Source organism: Camelus bactrianus, chromosome 6 (genome assembly GCF_048773025.1).
Source record: "Camelus bactrianus isolate YW-2024 breed Bactrian camel chromosome 6, ASM4877302v1, whole genome shotgun sequence".
Taxonomy (NCBI): domain Eukaryota; kingdom Metazoa; phylum Chordata; class Mammalia; order Artiodactyla; family Camelidae; genus Camelus; species Camelus bactrianus.
This window is the reverse complement of record NC_133544.1, coordinates 13,954,878-13,975,369: the sequence shown is the minus strand read 5'-3', so window position 1 is coordinate 13,975,369 and position 20,492 is coordinate 13,954,878. Positions and strand designations below refer to the sequence as shown.

At 39.0% G+C, this 20,492-nt stretch overlaps 2 protein-coding genes across 5 annotated transcripts in view; one reads left to right on the top strand and one right to left on the bottom strand.

The window, feature by feature from the left end:
• ZC3H14 (zinc finger CCCH-type containing 14) overlaps window positions 1-6,444 on the top strand; it is a 37,096-nt gene extending 30,652 nt beyond the window's left edge. For 2 of the 4 annotated variants that reach the window (XM_074365171.1, XM_074365173.1), the window contains 5 exons: window positions 3,217-3,337; window positions 4,212-4,348; window positions 4,651-4,739; window positions 5,539-5,645; window positions 6,171-6,444. In XM_074365171.1, coding sequence (XP_074221272.1) covers window positions 3,217-3,337; window positions 4,212-4,348; window positions 4,651-4,739; window positions 5,539-5,645; window positions 6,171-6,177 — 461 coding nt within the window. In that variant the 3' untranslated portion in view covers window positions 6,178-6,444. Of the gene's footprint in view, window positions 1-3,216; window positions 3,338-4,211; window positions 4,349-4,647; window positions 4,740-5,538; window positions 5,646-6,170 lie in introns of all 4 variants that reach the window. The other 2 variants (XM_074365170.1, XM_074365172.1) reach the window with 1 other exon arrangement.
• A 1,922-nt stretch (window positions 6,445-8,366) lies between these two features.
• Window positions 8,367-20,492, bottom strand: part of EML5 (EMAP like 5) — a 131,876-nt gene continuing 119,750 nt past the window's right edge. Inside the window, exons 33-42 of the mRNA XM_074365169.1 lie at window positions 20,181-20,389; window positions 18,282-18,439; window positions 16,814-16,928; window positions 14,489-14,677; window positions 14,150-14,322; window positions 12,825-12,987; window positions 12,370-12,473; window positions 11,442-11,595; window positions 10,498-10,598; window positions 8,367-10,215 (exon numbers count right to left, since the gene is read on the bottom strand). Of these exons, the coding sequence (XP_074221270.1) occupies window positions 10,179-10,215; window positions 10,498-10,598; window positions 11,442-11,595; window positions 12,370-12,473; window positions 12,825-12,987; window positions 14,150-14,322; window positions 14,489-14,677; window positions 16,814-16,928; window positions 18,282-18,439; window positions 20,181-20,389 (1,403 nt within the window). The 3' untranslated portion in view covers window positions 8,367-10,178. The remainder of the gene's footprint in view (window positions 10,216-10,497; window positions 10,599-11,441; window positions 11,596-12,369; window positions 12,474-12,824; window positions 12,988-14,149; window positions 14,323-14,488; window positions 14,678-16,813; window positions 16,929-18,281; window positions 18,440-20,180; window positions 20,390-20,492) is intronic.

The following is a 20,492-nucleotide window of genomic DNA, read 5'->3' as shown; positions in this document are numbered from 1 at the left end:
CTGACATCCTTGGATGAATGTTGGTTGGAGGCCTTGCTTTTATTTGTTTGTAACTTAGTAGTGGCCTTTTTCTATTTTCAGACAAAATGACCAGTTAAGTCTGAGACTGTCCCTCCGTGTATGTTTCGTAGGCAGGCTGTTACTCTAGGACTAAGATGGAGCTCAGCCGTGGGAGCCAGAAAACACCTCTGCAGGGCGCTTGTTGCAGGACGAGCCATCGTTCTTCAGGCCTTGTTGACCTTTTCCCCCTTTGGAAACTATACTTGCTGCTCTCCCCTCATAGCAGCAGCTGTCTCTCTTGTAATTTACATGACAGGAAATCCACTTGGATTTTGATGCTGTTTCTACTTTAGTGAAACTCTCTTGAAAGGAGTTTCTCACCTAATCTGTCAAAATACATCTTGAAAGCTTAGAGAAGAAGTTATGTTTAAATTAATTAATATTGAGACATAGTAGTTAGTGGAAATCAGATGAATTCAGTTCAGATAGCAGCATATTTTTAGGCAGATGAACATTTCTCATCTCTCACTGGTTATTTTCATTCATGATACAGAATGATAATCGTGCTCCTCATAGCTTATAAAAATTTAAGAAACATTTGTTGGCAGGGGAGACAATTACTGAATCTTAAAATGAGCAGTGTCAAAAAAAAAGCAGTAATGGGTTTTGAAATTTTTCCAAAGTAATCCTCCTCTTGGCAGAGATGAAAAGGTATTGAATACTTTTTCAGGAACTAGAAATATAATAGCCTTTAGGGAGGGATTGTGAGTGATGGAGACACCGCTGTTGTCTTGAACAAGTGCCTTTTCTGCTGAGTCTGTGGTGCAGTGTCATGGTTTTGCCTGGTGGGGGGAGTTGAACATCTGACCCTATCGAAGAAAAATTTTAAGTGATAACTGAGGTGGTCAGAACGGCAGTGATCAGGCAGTGCAGGTTCCTTGCCTGGTGTTTTTGTCTAAAACAAGAGAAGGTTCTAGTGTTTTCGTTTCTTTGTTTTTCAATTTAGCGGTTTAATTTTTGATATGGTATCATTCATTTAAATGTAGACGTCCAAGTTAGGCATCATTGGTATGTGTGTCACAGCCGTGGGTGGCACTCTAAGCAACGTGTTAGTAAGCGTTTTTGCCTGGGTGACACCGGTGCCCTGGCTGTTACGGAGACGGCTGACGAGCGGTGAACCCTTACTGCTGTTTTGAGCTGGGACTGTGTGTTCCACTGCTGCTCGGAGGTGAAGCTTCTTAGTAGGATGGAAGTGAGGCTGGAGAGACTCCACAAAGGGGCTCTGGCCTCTCCTGCTCTCCCCCTCCAAACAGGGAGTTTGAAACTTTGTAATTGCTTTTGATGGCTTTTTGTCCAGTGTTTCAAGGATGTTACCAACAGCAGCATCCATTTTAAGCCCCTCCCAGGAAGGCAGCACACATTTTATAGCTTGCAAAAAAAAGTGAACTTGCCTCTCTATAAAGGAAGAATTTTAATAGCATATGAAGTAAATGTTGGGGAAAACCAGAGTTGTGACCTTCGAATGTGTGACTTAATCTTTCCATCAGAGCAGGTTTCCTTGAACAGTGTTAACTCCTTTCATCTTGCTCATGAGATGAGGTTTTCCTCCCTTTTCTAGCCACCTCGCTCTTGGGTGTTCTGTTAGCTTCTTCACTTGGTCTGGGTTCTTAAGTATATACCAGAGTCTAAAGTAAGTCCTTTTTTTGTTGTTTTTTTTTAAAGTAAGTTCTTTAGGAGGAGAGGGTAAGACATGTTTCTCAGCAGGAATGACACAAAAAACATTTAAAATTGGGGAGAACTGCTCCTTCCAGCCCTGTCACATTTTGAGGTTTATATATATGTCTGTATCCTGGGCTGAGTAATGACTTGTACTGTTTTTAAAGTAGCATGGAGCTTTGTGCCAGGCGTGGTCCCAGTGGCGCTTTGATGATGCTCCTGTCTGGGCCTTAGGGCTGGATTTGTGTGCCTTGTTCTTCATCGTGAACACTGAGGTGGGGGTCACTGGGGGTCACTGAAACGATAAGAACTCCTAATACTGGCTGTTGCAGTGTTTGGTTTTGATTGGTTGCTTTCTTGTTTCCATTGAACCATGAGACCCTAGGGAAGACGTTATTTTCTCTTTGTGTAGATGAGGAAGCAGAAGTTCAGGGATGTTAGTTAGCTGACACTCACCTGAAGTGTCCAGCTCAGCCAGTAAGTGAGAGAGCAGATTTGAACTGCCTGACCTCAGGCGAGAGGACTGCAGGGATGTGGTTGAAGTGATACTTGCTTTCATAAACATGAGTATGAACTGTAATGTGTAACGCCTGTGGTGGGTGTCTTGGACCAGAAGTTGGCAGCCTTCATTATAGCCTGCAGGTGTAATTTTGTTTCATTTAAAGTAAACGTGTTTTAAATTTCAGTTAACTGGCCGGTGTTTAAAATTTAGATGTCATATAAAAAGGTTTTTGGCTTTCTGAATTGGGAGACTGCCTTGCAGCACGAGTCACTCTCCTATGTCATAGTTGTTGACATTGGCCTTGTGAATGGAGTGGCCTGAGCACGCTGGGTGGGACACAAGCTTGCTCTCCAGTTTGCTCCTCCTCACCTTTGTTTCTTCCACGAGGCTTTCTGCCTTTTGATCACCTCACCCTCAGTCTGCCTCGCTCTGTTAGCTGATCTGCTGGGCCTCTGTAGGTAATGGCATTTGTGACTTTAGGCAAAAATCTTTTCCTTCTTTTGTAGACATTGATGTGACTGTCTCCCAGACTCTCAAAACAGCTTGTACCTCAGTGAGTGGGAGCACTTTTGTGTCTGGACACTCATCGTCTTGCCTGAATGTGAGAATTTTAGTTCACATTTTTAATCACCCGATGTTCTCAGTTCACAGTTTATCTTACTGGCTTCCTACTTCACATTCTTTCCTCTCTTTTATATTTAATTCAGGTGAAATGGTTTTGGGAATTGGAATTTCTTTGGTGAGAACTTTGGCTGTAGTTCAGCGTCACTGTCCACGTGACCCTTCACAGTGAGGATGGCAGTCCGCTTCCTCGTCGTCTCTTATGGGATTCTAATGTCTGTGTTAGTCATGTTATTTGAACTCATTTATTTTGTGTAACTATAGACATAGAAGAACGTAAGATTGTAAGACTGGGTTTTGCAGGAAATTTATTAAAGGTGCCATGTCCTGAATTGATCATAATTAATGAGGTGCATTTAATTCCTTTCCCTTCGTAGCTGAGATGAGTGAACTGAGTGTGGCGCAGAAACCAGAAAAACTTCTGGAGCGCTGCAAGTACTGGCCTGCCTGTAAGAACGGGGACGAGTGTGCCTACCATCACCCCATCTCACCGTGCAAGTGAGTAGCAGTGGACAGGTTCTGGTTTTCAGGTTAATTGCTAGATACAGCTCACTTGGTTTTTTCTTTTCTGTGGACAAGTTTTAATAGCTAAATGCATCAGGGGCACTCACTGTGGCCCCTGCAAGACAGCACACTTGTGTGTGAGTGAGAGATTGGGTGCGGGAGGTGGGAGGAGGCTGCTTTGTGCCTCAGTCCTATGAGGTACTGAAATTTTGGGGTCTCCTTAAGGATTCTGTGCATTTAAGGAGTTGAGTATATAATATCGTCCCCAGTTTGTATGTATTGTGTTCACACACAGATTTTAAGGCATTGGGGGAAAATTAGTTATAATGAGAAAACATTTTAGACTTGAGTACAGTTTTTCCTTGCCTGCTGGCTGGTCCATTGGAATGAGCTTTGAGGAATGGCTTTTAGATATTATTTTCATCCTATAGGTGGAATCTCTGCATGTTTTAACTTCTTTAAGGAAATTCTGATGTGAGAATTATGTGGATGTGCAGACAGGGAGACCATGGGATGAGTCTCTTTTTTTTTGTAGTATGGTGCCTTGCCAACATGTATTGTGCTCACTATATTGAGTTTACTCCATAAAATATTACAAACATAGACCTTGATTATAGAGTAAGTGGTGTTCCTTATCACCAAAATCCCTTCTAACTTTTGAGCTGAAAATCTGTTACTACCCCAGGCTTTGGAATAGACAGGTGTGTCCTATTTTGGTATCTGGCCTCATTTAAAAATGGAATTTCCTATTTTTCCTATTCTGTTTCTCAAAACAAGGAGTGATGAAATAGTATGAAGGACACTCTACAAAAAAAGTGGATACTGCACTGAGAAGATTGAATGTGAATAATGTTTTTTTGTTTTATAGAGCCTTCCCCAATTGTAAATTTGCTGAAAAATGTTTGTTTGTTCATCCAAATTGTAAATATGATGCAAAATGTACTAAACCAGATTGTCCCTTCACTCACATGAGTAGAAGAATTCCAGTACTGTCTCCAAAACCAGGTTAGTGACTTTTTGTATTACTGCGATTGGGTAAAAAAATGGAAAATGATGTTTTTTGACTATAAACTGAAATAAAAGAAAAACAAGGAATAGTTGTAGAAATCACTGTGCCAGAATCAGTTAATCCAGCCCATCTTGAAAGAGGTGTGCCCATCCTGTAGTATTATAAACTGTTTTATCTTGACTGACTATGCAAACCTCCTCATTGTATTTTAAAGTGGTTCCCATTAAAACATCAGCAGATTGCATTAAAAATCATATTCCTAAATAAATTTGATCTTTGTCCTTATTTTTGTCAGCAGTTACACCACCAGCACCACCTTCTAGTAGTCAGCTCTGCCGTTACTTCCCTGCTTGTAAGAAGATGGAGTGTCCCTTCTATCATCCAAAAGTAAGAACTTTGATTTTCAAAAAATTGAATTTAGTGATAATTTCTCAATTCTGAGACTTGTAAAGATCACTAGCAAACTAAATGTCTTCCTCCCCTGTCCCACCCCCTAGCTTAACTTTTTTTTTGGTTAGAGTTAACTTTATGGTCTTTAAGACCTTTAAATTCCTCCTTAATTGTCCCTGAGCCCAGGTCTGGGCCCCTCAGGCCAAGTGTTTTGAAACGAAGTATGAGCAGTCTAACCTCTTCCAGGCGCTGCGCTCCTTTGCTAGTCAGTTTCCCTTCTTTGGCCCAAAGCATGGGCCCCTCCCCCCCTTCATGCGGGAACTGAGATGATGAAATTGAGCAGTACTTAATGATACCACTCATACTTTGCTGATGGGTTTAACTGTGTACTAAAGATGGATGGATTTCCAGCCATTTAGCTGCTCAGCATGAATCTCTGTCTGAAATAACAGCCTGAAGACCACGCGAGAGGCCTTCCCTCCCCTGCTGCGGCGGGGCACAGATGAGGGTGCACAGTGCTGATGTGTGGGACAGTGGACAGGCTGCGCCGGCTGGTTTTTGGAAGTTTGTATTACATGCTGAAGTTCCTTTTGAAATATAGCCTGCTGTTGCTCTTTGATGAGGATTTTGTGTCTTGGTGGGGGCTCCTTTTTTAAGGCTTCAGTGGTATTAAAGTGAATGTTACAGGCCATCTGTTACCCCATTAATGTTAGGGTGGGCTGGTTATTGTCATCTCATGTTGCTGTGTTTATTTGTATTAGCTTTGCTGATGTTACTGAAACTATTCTGTCTTTAGCACTGTAGATTTAATACTCAGTGTACAAGACCTGACTGCACATTTTATCATCCCACCATTACTGTACCACCACGACATGCCTTGAAATGGATTCGACCTCAAACCAGGTAAAGGCTAAAATTAGTTTTTCTAATGTCATTTCAAGTCTTTTTCTGATATGTAGCTTCTTAAATTTCTAAGCATGCATATTTGAGGGAAACTTACTGCTTTGATTTTTCTCTGCTCTTCAGTTTACTACATAATTTACTACATAAGCCAAGTTTTGTTTCATCCAGTGATTGCTTATTTACCTAGACCATCTCCAGATCAGATTTTTCTTTTTAACTTCTGAACATACTTGTGAATGTAAACTAAGGCCTTCAAGAGTTACACCACTTAACAAATCTCACATCAGTTTTCTTAGACGTTAGTAATTGTAATACACTGAAAGGAAGTTTGAAAGTATTTTTAGTGTGGCCTATAAATTTAAATACATTATCTTTTTTGCATCTTATATAATTACTTTTTTCACAAGTCATATTTACACTGTAATCTGTAAAACATTTTGTCTTTATTGTCTAAAAATACTCAGCTTCTTAACTGAAGTTAATTAAAGCAGTTAATTGAAAAAATTTTTGGTTTTATTTATTCAGTGAATGACACCCAGTCCTACCTGGCAGAAGATTATGGAGTTTGAAAGTTTCCATCTACTGATGAGAAAGACATTCTACAGAATTTGTCAAATCTTTGAAACTTGGAATATATTGCTTTCATAATATGAAGTTTATTGCCTATCTGAAGTGTCTAATTTTTCAAGTTTGTAAGTTTATTAAGTGATTTTAACATTGGGTGTTTTTTGTTTTGTTTTGATTATGAAAAGTTTAAGGAAAAGCTGAATTCTATTAAAACATTTGAGGCATGTTTGTACACTGCTGTTCTCAAGTATCAGCTTTTATAGCGTGATGTCCTTGCCAGTACTGATAACCCAGCTGGCGCCCCAGTGTTGTGTCTGTACAGAGGAGCGTCTGATGTCAGACGTTGGATTGCCACGCTCACGTTTCCACTCTGAAAACAGGAACGGCCTGAAGTGCTGAGGTGGCTTAAAATAGTTACTCAATCCTACTTTTTAACTTTAAGCAAATTTAGTTTGAAAAGCATGATAGCACAAGCTTCTTGGGTTGAGTGCCACTTTGGTAAAGGTTCCCAAATATCTAGTCCCTCGCCTTCTGGGAAAGTGTGAGTGAGCTGGGGCAGGTAGGGTGAAAACAGTTGGAATGGCAAGGGCAGAAAATATGAACAATTCCTTAAAACGCTTTCATTTACTGTTAACATACGCTTTTTAAATATTTTGGGGATCTACATTATCACAAAATAATACAAAATTTTTTACAAGTATATGCATAAGGTATCAGAACAAACTTTAAACTCACAAGATTATAGCTTTACATATATTCTCACATTCTGAAAAATAACATTCTTAGAAATAACCACAGAAAATAGTTATTACTAAAGATAATTTTTTAAATGTAAAAATTAGATTTAAAAAGTATATTTTAAATGACAGACTATAATTACAGAGATCAGATGGGTTAACTGCAAAATATAACTAAACTTTTGGACTACTGAATGAAAATACATAATTTTGTGTATAGTTTTAAAGTTATTAAGGCAAGAAGTGTCAGATGCTTTAGAATTAACGGATCACTGATTTTAGAGACTTGATATATAGTGTTTTTTAAAGTAAAGCTAAAAGTTGGTTAGGAAGGAGCTAATGCAAAAGGGACAGTAAAGACTCAAAACATTCTGAGGACCAAATTAACTATATTGAAAAAAAGTACATTGATTTGCTTCGTCATATACCCAAGGGAAAATAAAACGACATGTGTAAAAGTCCACATTTAAGAGCCTAAAACCAGCAGTTGGGTTCTTTTGTGGCCACTGCTTTTCTGTTGGGAGAAGAAAGAATTAGCCAGTTATTAAGCCATTTTTTTAAGTTGCACTTTGTTGTGCTCATAATACTCAGAACATCAGAAAAAGAAAGACAAAGCACACAAGAGCACACGTAAAGCTACCGTGTAGTTAGGCTTGGGTGAAATGACAGTTCCACTTCATTCTAAAAAAGTTTTACTCCTTTGAGTTTAAGGCATTTGTTCATTCCAGTGTTACCTTGAGATGCTTTGCATCTCTGCAGAAGAAATTAGTTTTAAACTGTATTTCCAGAAGTTTAAACACTTTTAGTATCACTATTTCTAAGTGGAGTGTAGTTGCATTCTCATAATTCCACCATAAAGAACATAAATGGGAAGCAAGGGTTTAAGTGGTTTAGTTCGGCCATTTTGCAAGGAAGTAACATGCTAAAATCAATTTTTTTTTTTTTTTTTTTTTTTTTGCTATTTAACAGACACAGCCTGGAGACACATTTAAGAGTTTTATCATCTTTCATATCTATGGTTGACTCAGAAATATTTGTTGGATAACTTGGTCCAAAATGAACCACTATCAAAATAGATCACAAAAAAGGAAGGGAACAAATGTGGCTAGCAGTTCACAGTGAGTGGCACCAGGGTGCACAGTGTGCTTTGGCACGCATTTACATACAGAAACAGGGCTAATGGTGCCAGGAGAAATCTCAGGTTACAAATTTGGGAGCTTAGTCAAATACTGCACACAAAAATAATTCTCTGGGTTAAAAAAATAAACATAGGGCAGCATCTACATGGCCTGTCATGGCTCTTCCCCCTCCCTTAGTTGATGGCTGGTAACAAGCAAGGTGGTTGTGGGATGACTACTTAGAATTAATGTGACCTTTAGTTGTGAAACTGACAACAGTGATTAAGGCTGGCTTATCAGGTGGCCACTTGGAAGAATAGAAATGCAAGGGAAACAGTTTTGTCCTGTATTGTTTACTAGTTAAGGTTATAGTTAAGAGTGTTTATCTGCACTGTAACGGAACCGGAGTTTCTCTTCAGCCAAAGGCAGGTGAATCTGACTCAGAAGGAAAACTTGAAACTGCAGCAGCCTCAAAAATGGAGGGGGAGTGGTTCAGGGGAATTTTTTGCTTTAATTTATTGATGGCTTCTTTATAATATCCATGAATAGAAATTTAATACTAGTGTATTCTAAAGTTGGGCTTAATTTAGGAGAATAATTATGTGAAAAATGAAAAAAAAAACCAAACTGATGTTTTAAGTTTCTTAATAAACACCCCAATCAGCCCTTCAGACGCAGCTATTGAGAGCTCTAAACTGACCAGGTTCAATCACTAGGCTTCTGTGATGCAATTCAGCCATTTCTCTTTAATATTTACAAGGTGTTGCACATAGAAAACAGATTTCCAGAAACCTGCAGGGGTCTATTATGCTACAAGATAATTAACACGTTAAAATAAAAATTCATAGGACCAATAGAGCATCTTAAACTTCTTGGTACTTAGAAAAATAGATTTTTTAAATAGCAGTCTACATGATTTCCAGTCTTCCGGAAACTATAGATAAGCTAAACAGCAAATTCCTGAATGGCAGGTACTGATCTTTGGCAGCATTTAAAGTGAACAGGAATAAAGAGCTAAAATTTCAGCCCCAATCCACCAAAAAGGAGTTTTTACAAGTGGACCTATCTATATTTATTCGTTTGAAAGTCAGCCTATGAAGTGGCATATCTCTAATTAAATAAATTTTTCCAATAGAAAAAAGAAAAGGCTATAAAAGTTTTGAGTTACTAAATTGTGTAACTCTGTAAATGTGAACTTCACGCTTTAGTTTACATGTTAAACGTTTCTGTTAGACTGTCTTTTGAGTTCTCAGTCTTCACTCCCAGTTACATACTATTGCTGTCGAAAACCTTAATGGTGCACCGCTGGAGACGATCGTTCATCATGCTACCTTGTCACTAGTGAGGCTATAATGTTTTAATGTTTCAGTTACAGAGATAACTTCTGAACATAAAAAGACTGACAGCTCAAAAATGAAAATGTAGCAATCATATACTACTAACTTTGGATTTGTTCCTGAATTTAAAACTGCCAGGAGAAAAACGTCCTTTATAAACAGTACTTTATTAATGCTTCAGAAGCATTATATTCTCCAGTAATGCTTGTGTGTGTTTCCTTAGGGAAAATGTTTACCTTTTAAAAACTGTGATCCTTTACGGTGGTGATGTATTTCCTTATGTAAACACAAGGATAAAATATTTTATTAAAGCATGAACGTTTGAAAATAAGATATAAATTGTAAAAGGAAAAAGTTTTGCTAAGAAGAGGATGAAAATTATCCAAGTTGGGTTTTTTAAGGTTTTAGTTCATTTTTTGAGGCGCGCTGTCTCCTGAACCTCCCAGCAGATCTGCCAAATCTGCATACTCCCCAGAATGGGAGTTGGCTGTCATCATCAAGTATCTATTCAGTCCTTCCTTGAAGTGTAATTATCTGGCAGTGTATGGATTATGGACAGTTACCCAGTGCATATGACAAATATTTTGAATTTATCAATCTTGTACTATTTTGACAAGTTTGGGCATTTATCCCTGTTACAATCTTAAGTTAGCACCACTTGACCATGCAGGGTTTGATTCTGTTTTTTGTTTTGTTTGTTTTTGTTTTTTCCTTCTTTTGTAGTTCTGGTTTCTCAAGGCTGTTAGTTTAGAGTCTTCCCAGCATCCGTATCTTTCAATGAGGCATATGTACACATTTCCAGACAAATAAACTGCAATCAGAGAAAAAACTGCAGTGAGTTCATTATATTTCTAGGTTTTCAGAGCAGTTTATAATGTTTTTCAGTTAAGCTTTCAAATCATACATGTATAAACATTTTCCTCTTGAAGTCTTACTCTGTATTTACATAGTGTGCGACTCCAAGGAGCCGTCTGGCTACGCTGCCTCACGAGATGTTAAACTAGCCGAGTCCATAACGGAAGCTGTTGGAGAGAGGATATTAAGTCTCAACCAGTGAAAGTCTGCTTTTTCTTGGGCTGAGAAAGTTACCCACCTGCAGTCATCACCTCCAGCACTAATAACATGTCGATCACCACTGGTAAATCGAATATTTGTCACATGGGGTGAATGACCCAGGAACCTCTTGTGCTTCGCCTAAAAAACAATGAAAAACAAAGCTCAGGCTGTGTGATGAATACAAAAGTCAAACCTTAATGTCAGGAACCATAATCTCCATCACAAGGGCTGTGGAGAGGGTAAAGCACTTGGGACCACAGCCAATGATTAATGCTTTTTCAGATTTAATAATGGCTCTGCACTGAAAAAATCAGAAATTTGGTAGTAGATGGATTAAAGGTTTCACAGAAGGCGAATCACAGCTTTATTAGGATAGTTTGGAAGATGGTGCTACCTGGGGGCAACGGGAGATAATTTCTAACGGCTTTTATTTCAGAGTAATGGATTTAGGAAGTTTGGGGGAAAAAGTTTTTTTCTATCTCTTGCCCTGCACTTCAATGAAATAAAAATACAAATATTTTATATTAAGTGGAATTTTGCACTCTTGTGTAAAATTAATGTCTTCCAGTACTGTATTTCTAAATATTAGGTGATTATAATGCAGTTTAGTTTTTTTAAACTAAAGATACTTGTAAACACATAAAAATTAAGGCTCTCTTTAAAAATCTTAGTGTACCACAGTGTATTTCAGATTTTGTTTAGCTATCTTGATTGTGGTGGTGGTTTCATGGGTATATACATCTGTCAGAATTTGTCAGGTTGTACATCTGAAATATGTACAGTTCACAGGAACCACACCACAATAAAGGTGTTAAAAAAAATCAGATATCTAAGGTAGCCTCTGGAAAAAGTTTTAGAACCACAAACGTAAAAGTATGTTCAATTCAGGAACAGTAACTTCATGCGGGAAAAAGTACTCATGAGGAGGAGTCTAAATCGGGAGTAAAACCTCATAAAATACTAAATTCAAAGTAAACTTACAAATTTTTCAGGACATGGGAAGTCAAATAACTTAACCATGCCAAAGTCATCTCCTGTTACAAGGCTGATTCCTGAATGAGAGACGCAGGCACAGTTGACATCGGCTTTCTCAGCATGTCTGGACCAGATGCCCATAACTTCATCTCCCAGGATACTAGAGAGAAGTAAAAAAAGCCACCATAGTGAACACGGACAGGCTTCGCATACTGAGCGTTTCCTGGTGATCTCTACGTATCTAACCAGGCCATTTAGAATACAGGAAGTAAATTAGGATAAGGGGTTACCTGGAGGCCTGAATTTCACTTGGATGTCCCTCCTCTGCCCCACCACCTTTTTTAAATGAAGTTTTATCATTTTAAGAGTTTATAGATTAAGTAATCCTTTAAAAATTCAATTAATAGTTTATGATAGCTGATAGAACTATTTTAAAAACAAAGTGTTTGTGCTACAGGAATTTGATGGCATTTTTCATTTTCATTGATGGTTATACATGGTTATTTGTTCTACAGCCAGCAAATTTAAACACATTTATAAGGTTTCATTTCTAACAGTCACCATCAATAGCATTCTTACAGAGAAATAATAACAATTTCCTAACAGTACCCAATACATGTTTTTATTGTTTTTTTTAATTAAGCCTATTATGTTAAGGAAATATCAGGGCATTTTTAAAGTCACAACTTTGATTTTCTTTAATTAAAAGAACTGATAAAGCATAGCAGTATTCGATCAAAAGGGGTCCCAGCATCAGTAATCATTCTCTTCTTAGGAAGAAATCAAGATGGTAACAAAAGCTTAAAACTCTTAATTAAAAAGCTAAAATTCCTATTCCCCTGCGGAATGGCTCTAACTGTTCAGAAACAGGATTTTCCAATTTTCCTAACTGACCTTCCGTCAGTTCTTCCTTCTGAATAAATGAAATATTTACCTAGTCCATGTAGCCCAAGTAATTCTATCAATGGCAGCCTGATCCATAAGATGTTTTCCTGAAGGCACTTCATAGACATGCCGTTTATAGCAACCAGTAGAGACCTTTTATAACAAAATGGAGTAAGAATTCCATTATGTGAGAGGCAAAATCCAGAAGCAGTTACAGCATACTAGCAAAGTGCTATTTGATTTACATTTCTAACATTAAGAATGTAAAAGATGACTACAAAAATGTTATGAAGAATGGAAAAATGAAGAAAGGACTGACAGTAAAGAATTTATGCAGAGACAGTGAATAGTAGTAAATAAAGGCAAGAGTTCAGAAGCTCTGGAACTGAGTTTTAAATGCTTCACTAACAAAATGTAAAAGCAGGACTTTTTTTTTTATTTTCAATTTTTCTTTACTTATTTTTTTATTGACTGGACTATTCTTGTAGAGTACGGGTACTGTACCTGGAGATGTCTGCTGTCCGCGGAGAAGTCCATTTGAATGACAAAGCTCGGAATGTCTTTGCAGTAGCTGATCCTGTTAAGGGTGGGGCCCAGTGTTAGGTCATAAAAATCCACTGAGTTCTCACTAGAACCCACTGCCAGAAACCGGGAATCAGGACTAAATCTGAACATGGAACAAAAGATGTGAAAGATGCATTAGACCACATGAAACAGTTTAAACATTTAAGACCAGGGACTTCCTTTTTAGCCCCCCAAACAGTATTCGAGGTAAGTACGTGACACAGCCTCAGACAAATTCACCTGATGGGCACGAGTGATTCTGTGCACTGACACTGCACACTTGCCTGTGTTACATCAAACAGAAAGCTTTGTATTTTACTTCAATGTTAAGTGGTTCCTGAATTTTCATCTCCTAATTTCTTAAAAAAATCTGTTTTTAGGAAGCCACGAACAATTACATAACTTAAGTCAAGATCCTTTCATCTGGAAAGATGTCTCAATAGCTAACAACCCAGACTAACTTAACTCATGTCAGGTTATTAGATGAAGTGACACTACTTGAAGCTTGGAAGAAGTTATTTTTTTTAAATAAAATACTATTTGCCATATAAATAAATACAAATAAAATACTACTTGCCTAGTGATCACAGGAAGCAGTATGCAACAGTTTGGTTTTTTGAAAATGTTCCATGAATATTGCTGACGTACCCTCAGGACACCAGAAGGTTAGGGAAGCCACGGTTAATGTTTTATATACTGAAGTTCTGAGGACAATTTCATTTGTAAAAAAGGGGCTCTACTAGGGAAAAAAGTGCAAGGGTTTGACAGACCTGGATTAAACAACCATCTTGACCACTTAACTTCTAAGTGCTCAGTAAAAGGTAGCCACTGTTAAAATCAGCTTAAGCACTAAAAAATAAAGGCTCAAAAGTTTAAATTAATTCAGATTCTAGGGCAGAAGATGTTCAATGAATTAAATGAATGAACTATATATTCAGTTGAGATTAAGTAGGAGAGGTTTGGGGTTATAACTAATTTTCCAGGCTTCTGAAGGGCAGATGGAAGAGAATTCCTGGCAGGATGAACGTGTCCAGTGTCCTCAGTTTTCAGCAGTCCCCAAGTACTAGCTGTTACTACAGGGCACTGTGGTCGGTGCCCAGTGGACTCAGTTTAGCAAGGAGAAATAAGTATGCGTACAAGCAGCCACATTTCATCATCCAACCTGTGATGTGGCAAAAAGCTCCAGGGACTAAGGACCTTTTTTCCAAATGCAAGCTGGGTCATTTTAGAGCATCCTAGACATACGATTCCATTTGTTGACTAACCTGATATCATGGATTGAACATCGTCTATCTCTCTTCTTTCCCCATATTTTTAGAGAGCTCACCAGTAAAATAATAAATTCTCCATTTTTCATTCCAATAGCCACCATGTCCCCTTCAGGGCTATAACACACAGTACGAGCAGCATGTCCCAAATTCACTTTGTTCAACATCTTCTGCATAAGAACCAAAAAAGTCGTGGAGAACTACATTAATTGGGTACTTAAGTAAACCAATTTCTCCCCCAAATTCTCAGCACAGTTCTGAGATAATTTTCTTTAAGTGCTAGCAATTTAAGACTTTGCTTAGAAATTTTAACATCTCTTAGAAAGTTGTACCTACTTTATCAGCAATATCCCAGAGTCTCACTGTCCCATCTTCAGCAGCAGAAAGGAAAAAGTCCCTGGACGGATGTGTCGCCAGTCCCCATATAGGTCCATCCACATGACCATTAACTAAAATATTACACGCTGCATTTTTCTCTCCGACTTCAATTATTTCAGCATTCCTTGTCCCTACTAATATCTTGCCCTGAAACACAAGTGGGACCAATATATTTAATGGACTATAGCAGCTGCTCTTCTTAATAAAGAATGACCCTACTGACCTATGTGATACTGTGACTTATAAGAAATATGCAGATCTTTCTTGACTTACAAAAGGGTTGCATCCGATAAGCCCATTGTTAAGTTGAAAATGTAAGTCAAAAGTGCATTTATACCAAACGTGACAGCTTACCCTGGCCTACCTTAAACATGCTCAGGGCACTTACCTGAGCCTACAGTTGGGCAAAATCATCTAAGAAGCCTATTTTATCATAAAGTGTTGAATATCTCATGTCATTTATTGGATACCGTACTGAAAAGTGAAAAACAGGATGGGTGCCTGGGTACAGACAGAGTGGCTCTAAGTGAATGATTGTTGACCTTGGTGATGGCTGGCTGGCTGGAAGCTGAGGCTCGCTGTGCTGCCCAGCATCTCAAAGGATCGAACCACCTATCGCTAGCCAGGGAAAGATCAAAATTCAAAGTATGGTTTCTACTGAATGTGTATCACTTTTGCAACATCTTAAAATTGAAAAATGGTAAGTTGGGGATGGTCTATATATTTGGTCTTGTCCCCAGTTACTGGCATGAGGTTCCTAAAACCCTTGGAATTTCCTAAGTGATAAACAAAAGAGGGGTGTCTTTTGGACTCCACCCAAGGATGGGGGCTGGTTGCCAGAAGACCCAACCATATGATTAGGGTGTTGTAGCTGGCAGTTTCTTCCCCCTCACCTCTCACCTCTAGGGATGGAAGAGGGGCTAGAAGTTCAACCAATTATCAACAGTCAATAATTCAGTCATGACTACATAATGAGGCCTCCATAACAACCCACAGGCCAGCGTCTGGAGAGCTTTAGGTTGGTAAATACGTGGAGATGCAGGCAGAGTGGCCTGGGGAGGGCATGGAAGCCCCACACCCCTTTCCACACACTGCCCTGTGCAGCTCTGTATCTGGCTGTTCCTGAGTTATATTCTTTTACAATAAACTTGTGATCTAGTAAGTAACATGTTTCTCTGAGTTCTATGAGCTACTCTAGCAAATTAACTGAACCCGAGGAGGGGTCATGGAACCCTCTGATTTACAGCCAGTGGGTCAGAAGGACAGGTAACCAACTAGTGTCTGAAGTCTAAGAAGTAGTTGCTGGAACCTCTAATCTATCAGCCAGTCAGAAGGACAGGTAACAGCCTGGGCTTACAGCTGGCACCCAGAGTGGTGGTGGTGGTGGGGGGCAGTCCTGTAGGACTGAACATTTAACCTGTGGGACTGGTGCTTTCTGCAGCACATGGTGTCAGAACTCAGTTGGTTTTTTGGACATGCTGCTGGTGCTGGAGAACTGCTTGGTGGTGGGCTGGGAAGCGCCTGTGTCCCCCCTCCCAACATACACACATTGGATTTAGGTCCAAAACCAAAATAACCTGCTTTCAGAGGACTCTTTGCTCTAAGCGAGCCAGATTAGCTCGTGCAGTTTCTATGACTAGAGGGCCAACCGCAGGAGTACTGTCGGGCCGCATGTGAGAGTCCACACTAAAGATAATACACCTGGCTTCTCTATTCCATCAGAGCTTTCTTTACCTTTGACTAAGATATTTTAGTCTGAAGATCCCCAAATAGATGTAAGTGCATTGGGATATAGGAAAAAGTACTGGATTTTAGTTATAAGTAACTATAAATAAAAGCAAGCTTATCTAATATTTAATACACAGGCTGATGCTAATACATGTATGTAATTTATAAATACACTTATTGTAAGTGCATGCAAGCTCAGTCTTTTTATAGCAATGTATATTTTTTAAACGGAGACAGCTGCTTTAATCAAAATGAGTCAACTGGCAAAGAAATTCAACTGTCTGCCATAGCTGAATTAGCAGATGCAAGAAAATGTGCAAGTCTAAATGCAGTGCTTAGGGGAACAGTGTCCTGTGCTCCACACCGCCCTGGTGCAGACTGCATGTGTGCCAACAGTGGGGCTGCAAAGAAAGCAGCAGAGAGGAGGCAGAGTAAAAACCAGCAAGCAAGTGCATCTGTAAGTTACTATTCATCAAATTGCAAAGGGGGTGAGAACCACAGGAATAACTTTTTTCTACTTTCTGCTGCAATGTAATGGCTCAAGGAGCATCTTACTTTGCCTCTGCACACAGAACGAACACAATCTGTGACTTGTCCTGTCTCGAGCCTGAAGGCACGGCATCGCCTCAGCTCCTGATCCCACAGTTTGACTGCTCCTCCTTCTTTTGACCTAAGAAAATAACAACCCAAACCAAAGTAAAAAAATTTGGCCATTACAAATAATTTTTATTATAAACAAACACTAAATTATAAGTAGAATACCAGAAAAGGACCCAATCTTAATATTCCTCTAAACTTTCTACAGCAATTTTAAGATACACAATTTTAAACATTCAGTATAAGCAAATTTTATGAAAACTGATTTTTCTGACATGGGCACTAATTTTATGTAGCCCCCCCCCCATATATGTATCCTCTCGCATAATATTTCTTGATTGAGGAAATGTACAAAATGATTCTTAATGGTAAGAGGATAATGAAAGTGCAAGAGTGGGTAACAGGATGACAGACGCTATGCTACAGAACGTGTTTTCAGGGCCAAGAGAGCAGCACATTTCTTCCCAACCATTACTATTAAATAGCCTACTGGAACAGCACAGTCACTGGTGAGTAGGGGGTGTGTGAGACTAGGTGACGTGTGGGAAGCACAAGTGTCAGTCACGTGCAAGAGACGAAATGGAGCCCATTTGTGGTTTTCCTCTTGGAAGAACTGAAAAAGATACTCCTTTATTTTCTGCTAGATGAACTGCTTGTCTTAGAGAAAAGCCATGCTCTCGCAGCATAACACAGTCTTCCTTCACGTGAAAGGCAAGAGCCACCGCCTTCATGTGGGTTCCTTCGATCCTGCATAGGAACGTACTTAACTTCTTAGTAACGTACACATTCCATTTTAACATGGGTATGAAAATGTTGGTAGAAAATCATAAGTATCTGATTTCCACTGGAAGATCTGAAAATCACTCAGAAAAGGCCTCTCCTCAGACTTACGTTTTGAGCTCTTGTCTTAATTTTATCTAACAAGTTTGCTTCGAGCAAAGGCCAACAAAGCAAAGTTTGTTTCTAACATCCTCTCACCCTTTTCTAACACAGCGGTATGAATTTTAACCCTTAGTAACCAGGCTGAATGAAAAAAAAGAAAGCAGGCAGTCAAGGTGCATCCTGAGGCCAATGGCACAGACTCCCCTATGGGTCACTGCCGACTGCTCAGCAAATACTTATTCAGGCAGAGAGACACTGAGAAAATCAATTCCTAACCTGCAGGATAGCTACCTATCCATACCTCGGAAAAATGATCACTCTGGTTGTTGGAATTTAGGTTTATCTACAATGTGAAAAAAATTAGAAGCTATTTAAGACCAGAAATAAGAATCAACAAGAAGTCATATAAAAGGTAATAAAGGAGAAGCATACGAGGAGGAAGTTCAGAGAGGATAATACGTATAGCACAGAAATCACCAACCACAAACTACAGGCAACACAGCACGTGAAGATTCAGGAAGGCGGGTAAAGAAAGGGGACTCACGGCCTTTCCTTGCCACCAGTGACAATAAGTCCATCTCGAAGGGTGGTGTACATGGCAAACACAGGCCCGTTGTGAGCTCTGGCCACGATTCTACACAATACGTGATCTTTCCACACACACACATCTCCACTGATGGTACCTGTAAACGTCAAGTTATTCTGAAAAGGAGTGGGGAAGGGGGAGATAAACTCATCAAAAGTTCAAATAGAGTTCAAGCAGCAACTCTCTATGTAAGTGTGAGCCTATCTCACCTTCTTGATACAAGGAGCATGGATGGCGGGGCAAACAGCAGGCTCAAGAGTCAGAAAACCTGACCTTGAGGCTTAGCTTTGTCAGGGCCTTTTCCTTTCCAGGTCTGTTGCTTATTAGCTAGAATCACCTTGGTCAAGACTTTTAACCTCTCTGAGTATCAAGTTTTTCATATATAAAATGAGGGAGTTCAGTCTCTAAGATCCCTTCCAATTCTAAAATACTGTAATTCTAGTTTACGTTGTCCCTTTGATTGCCTTCCTCTAGCTGCCCAAGAATTATAGGTAACTGAGAGTGAAAAAAGAATAGGAAGAGAAAACAAAAATAACATTGTATTTGATATAGTATTTTGTCATGGAAAATAAAACTATTATCTGTAGCAAAATTGTAGTTTTTCAAAAGTTATATATGAAAATTAACATTAGCCATGATTTATTAAAGTTGAAATAGCAAAAGTTAATGCATTTCTGCAGTGAATCCAAAATTAGATAAATTTGTTAAGGTACCAAAAGTTTAAGAATGGTTTAGATCATTTTCAGAACTGCAATCCTGATACAGTTCATTTATGCAAAAACTGGAGAAATCAAATCCTGCATCATGTGCTATTTTCATCTCATTTTAGCTTCACTTTTAGCTTCATATAACATCCTTCACCAAAAACAATATGGAAAGAACCAGTAGGAAAATAAGATTCTGGATTACATCAAAAACAAACAGATTTTCTTTAATCTTTCTGAAAATACCAGATAGTTTTTATGTTTAACTTCCCTATAACAATTTAAAATACTACTTCAAATTCCTCAGCATTTACGCTTATTCTCTGTCTCTCATATTTGGAAAACAACGATTATACGTGTCATGCAAGAACATCTTAAGTTCATGCCTTGTCTGCGACTGGAATGTGAAAACAAATACTTTACATCCCCGGTTCTTTTCATACCCCCGAGCACATGAATTTTCTTCCTTCAAGTATTACATACCCACACAAACACTTTACTGAAAAAATTGATTTAGTTTTTTGATGCACCAAAGGCTCTAAAAAGCCAGGCCAGGGCAAGGTATTACAGGAAAGGGATGTGGATGGAAAACCCCCAAGACCAGGTGCAGCAGGGGCGGGGCTGGGGGACTGGCTCTTGAACGCTTTCTAGTAAGACCAGGAACTGGGCTCTTCCTCTTCCCCTGAGTGGGAGACACTGGCCCAGAGTCTTTCCAACTGCATGATAAGCAGTGAGTTAAGATGACAGGAAGCAAAGGAAATCCTAAACCAAGTACCACCTTAAACACTGGAAAGTCACATTTCATGATTTATCTTTCTTTTATTCTGACAAATCATTAGGACCTGGGAAATTTCAGGTGACAGTTAAAAAATTAATGAAGGCTTTTGAGAATGGCAGTGGCCAAACAAGTGCTCAAATGTTTCATTATAACCCTCCTCCCTCACTAACTTTCTTTCCCACTCCCTGACTTCTCAGAGTATCAAAATTTGAAAGGTGCAATACATGCATGACCAGGACCTACACAGTGATTAGTGGGTTACAGTGCCGTATAAACAACGTTAGTGTGGCTTATCTATCTTAACGCAAGAAAATTCAAAATAGTCCAATCTGTGTAATCAAAGCTACACTATCACACGCATTTTCAGAGACATACTGCACCAAATGCAACAGCAAGCATGGTCTGCATCCGGGCATCTTCCAGGGTGCTCAGTAGCCCTTTTTTGCTAAGAAGAGCTCTTCCTGCCAGTGTCCAGAACTTCACATGTTTTACTCCCACAGAGACAAACTGGGAATCTGAGTCTGGTCGGAATTCTGCCACAAAAATACGCTGGCTGTGACCAGCTCTGCTGGCAACTTTGGCACCTGATTAAAAAAAGATACAACAAAATGATCTAGGCCACTGTAAGAGTTAAGCTAATTTTTACAGGATCAAACAGTTACTCAAGGTATGTAGTTCAAAAAACAA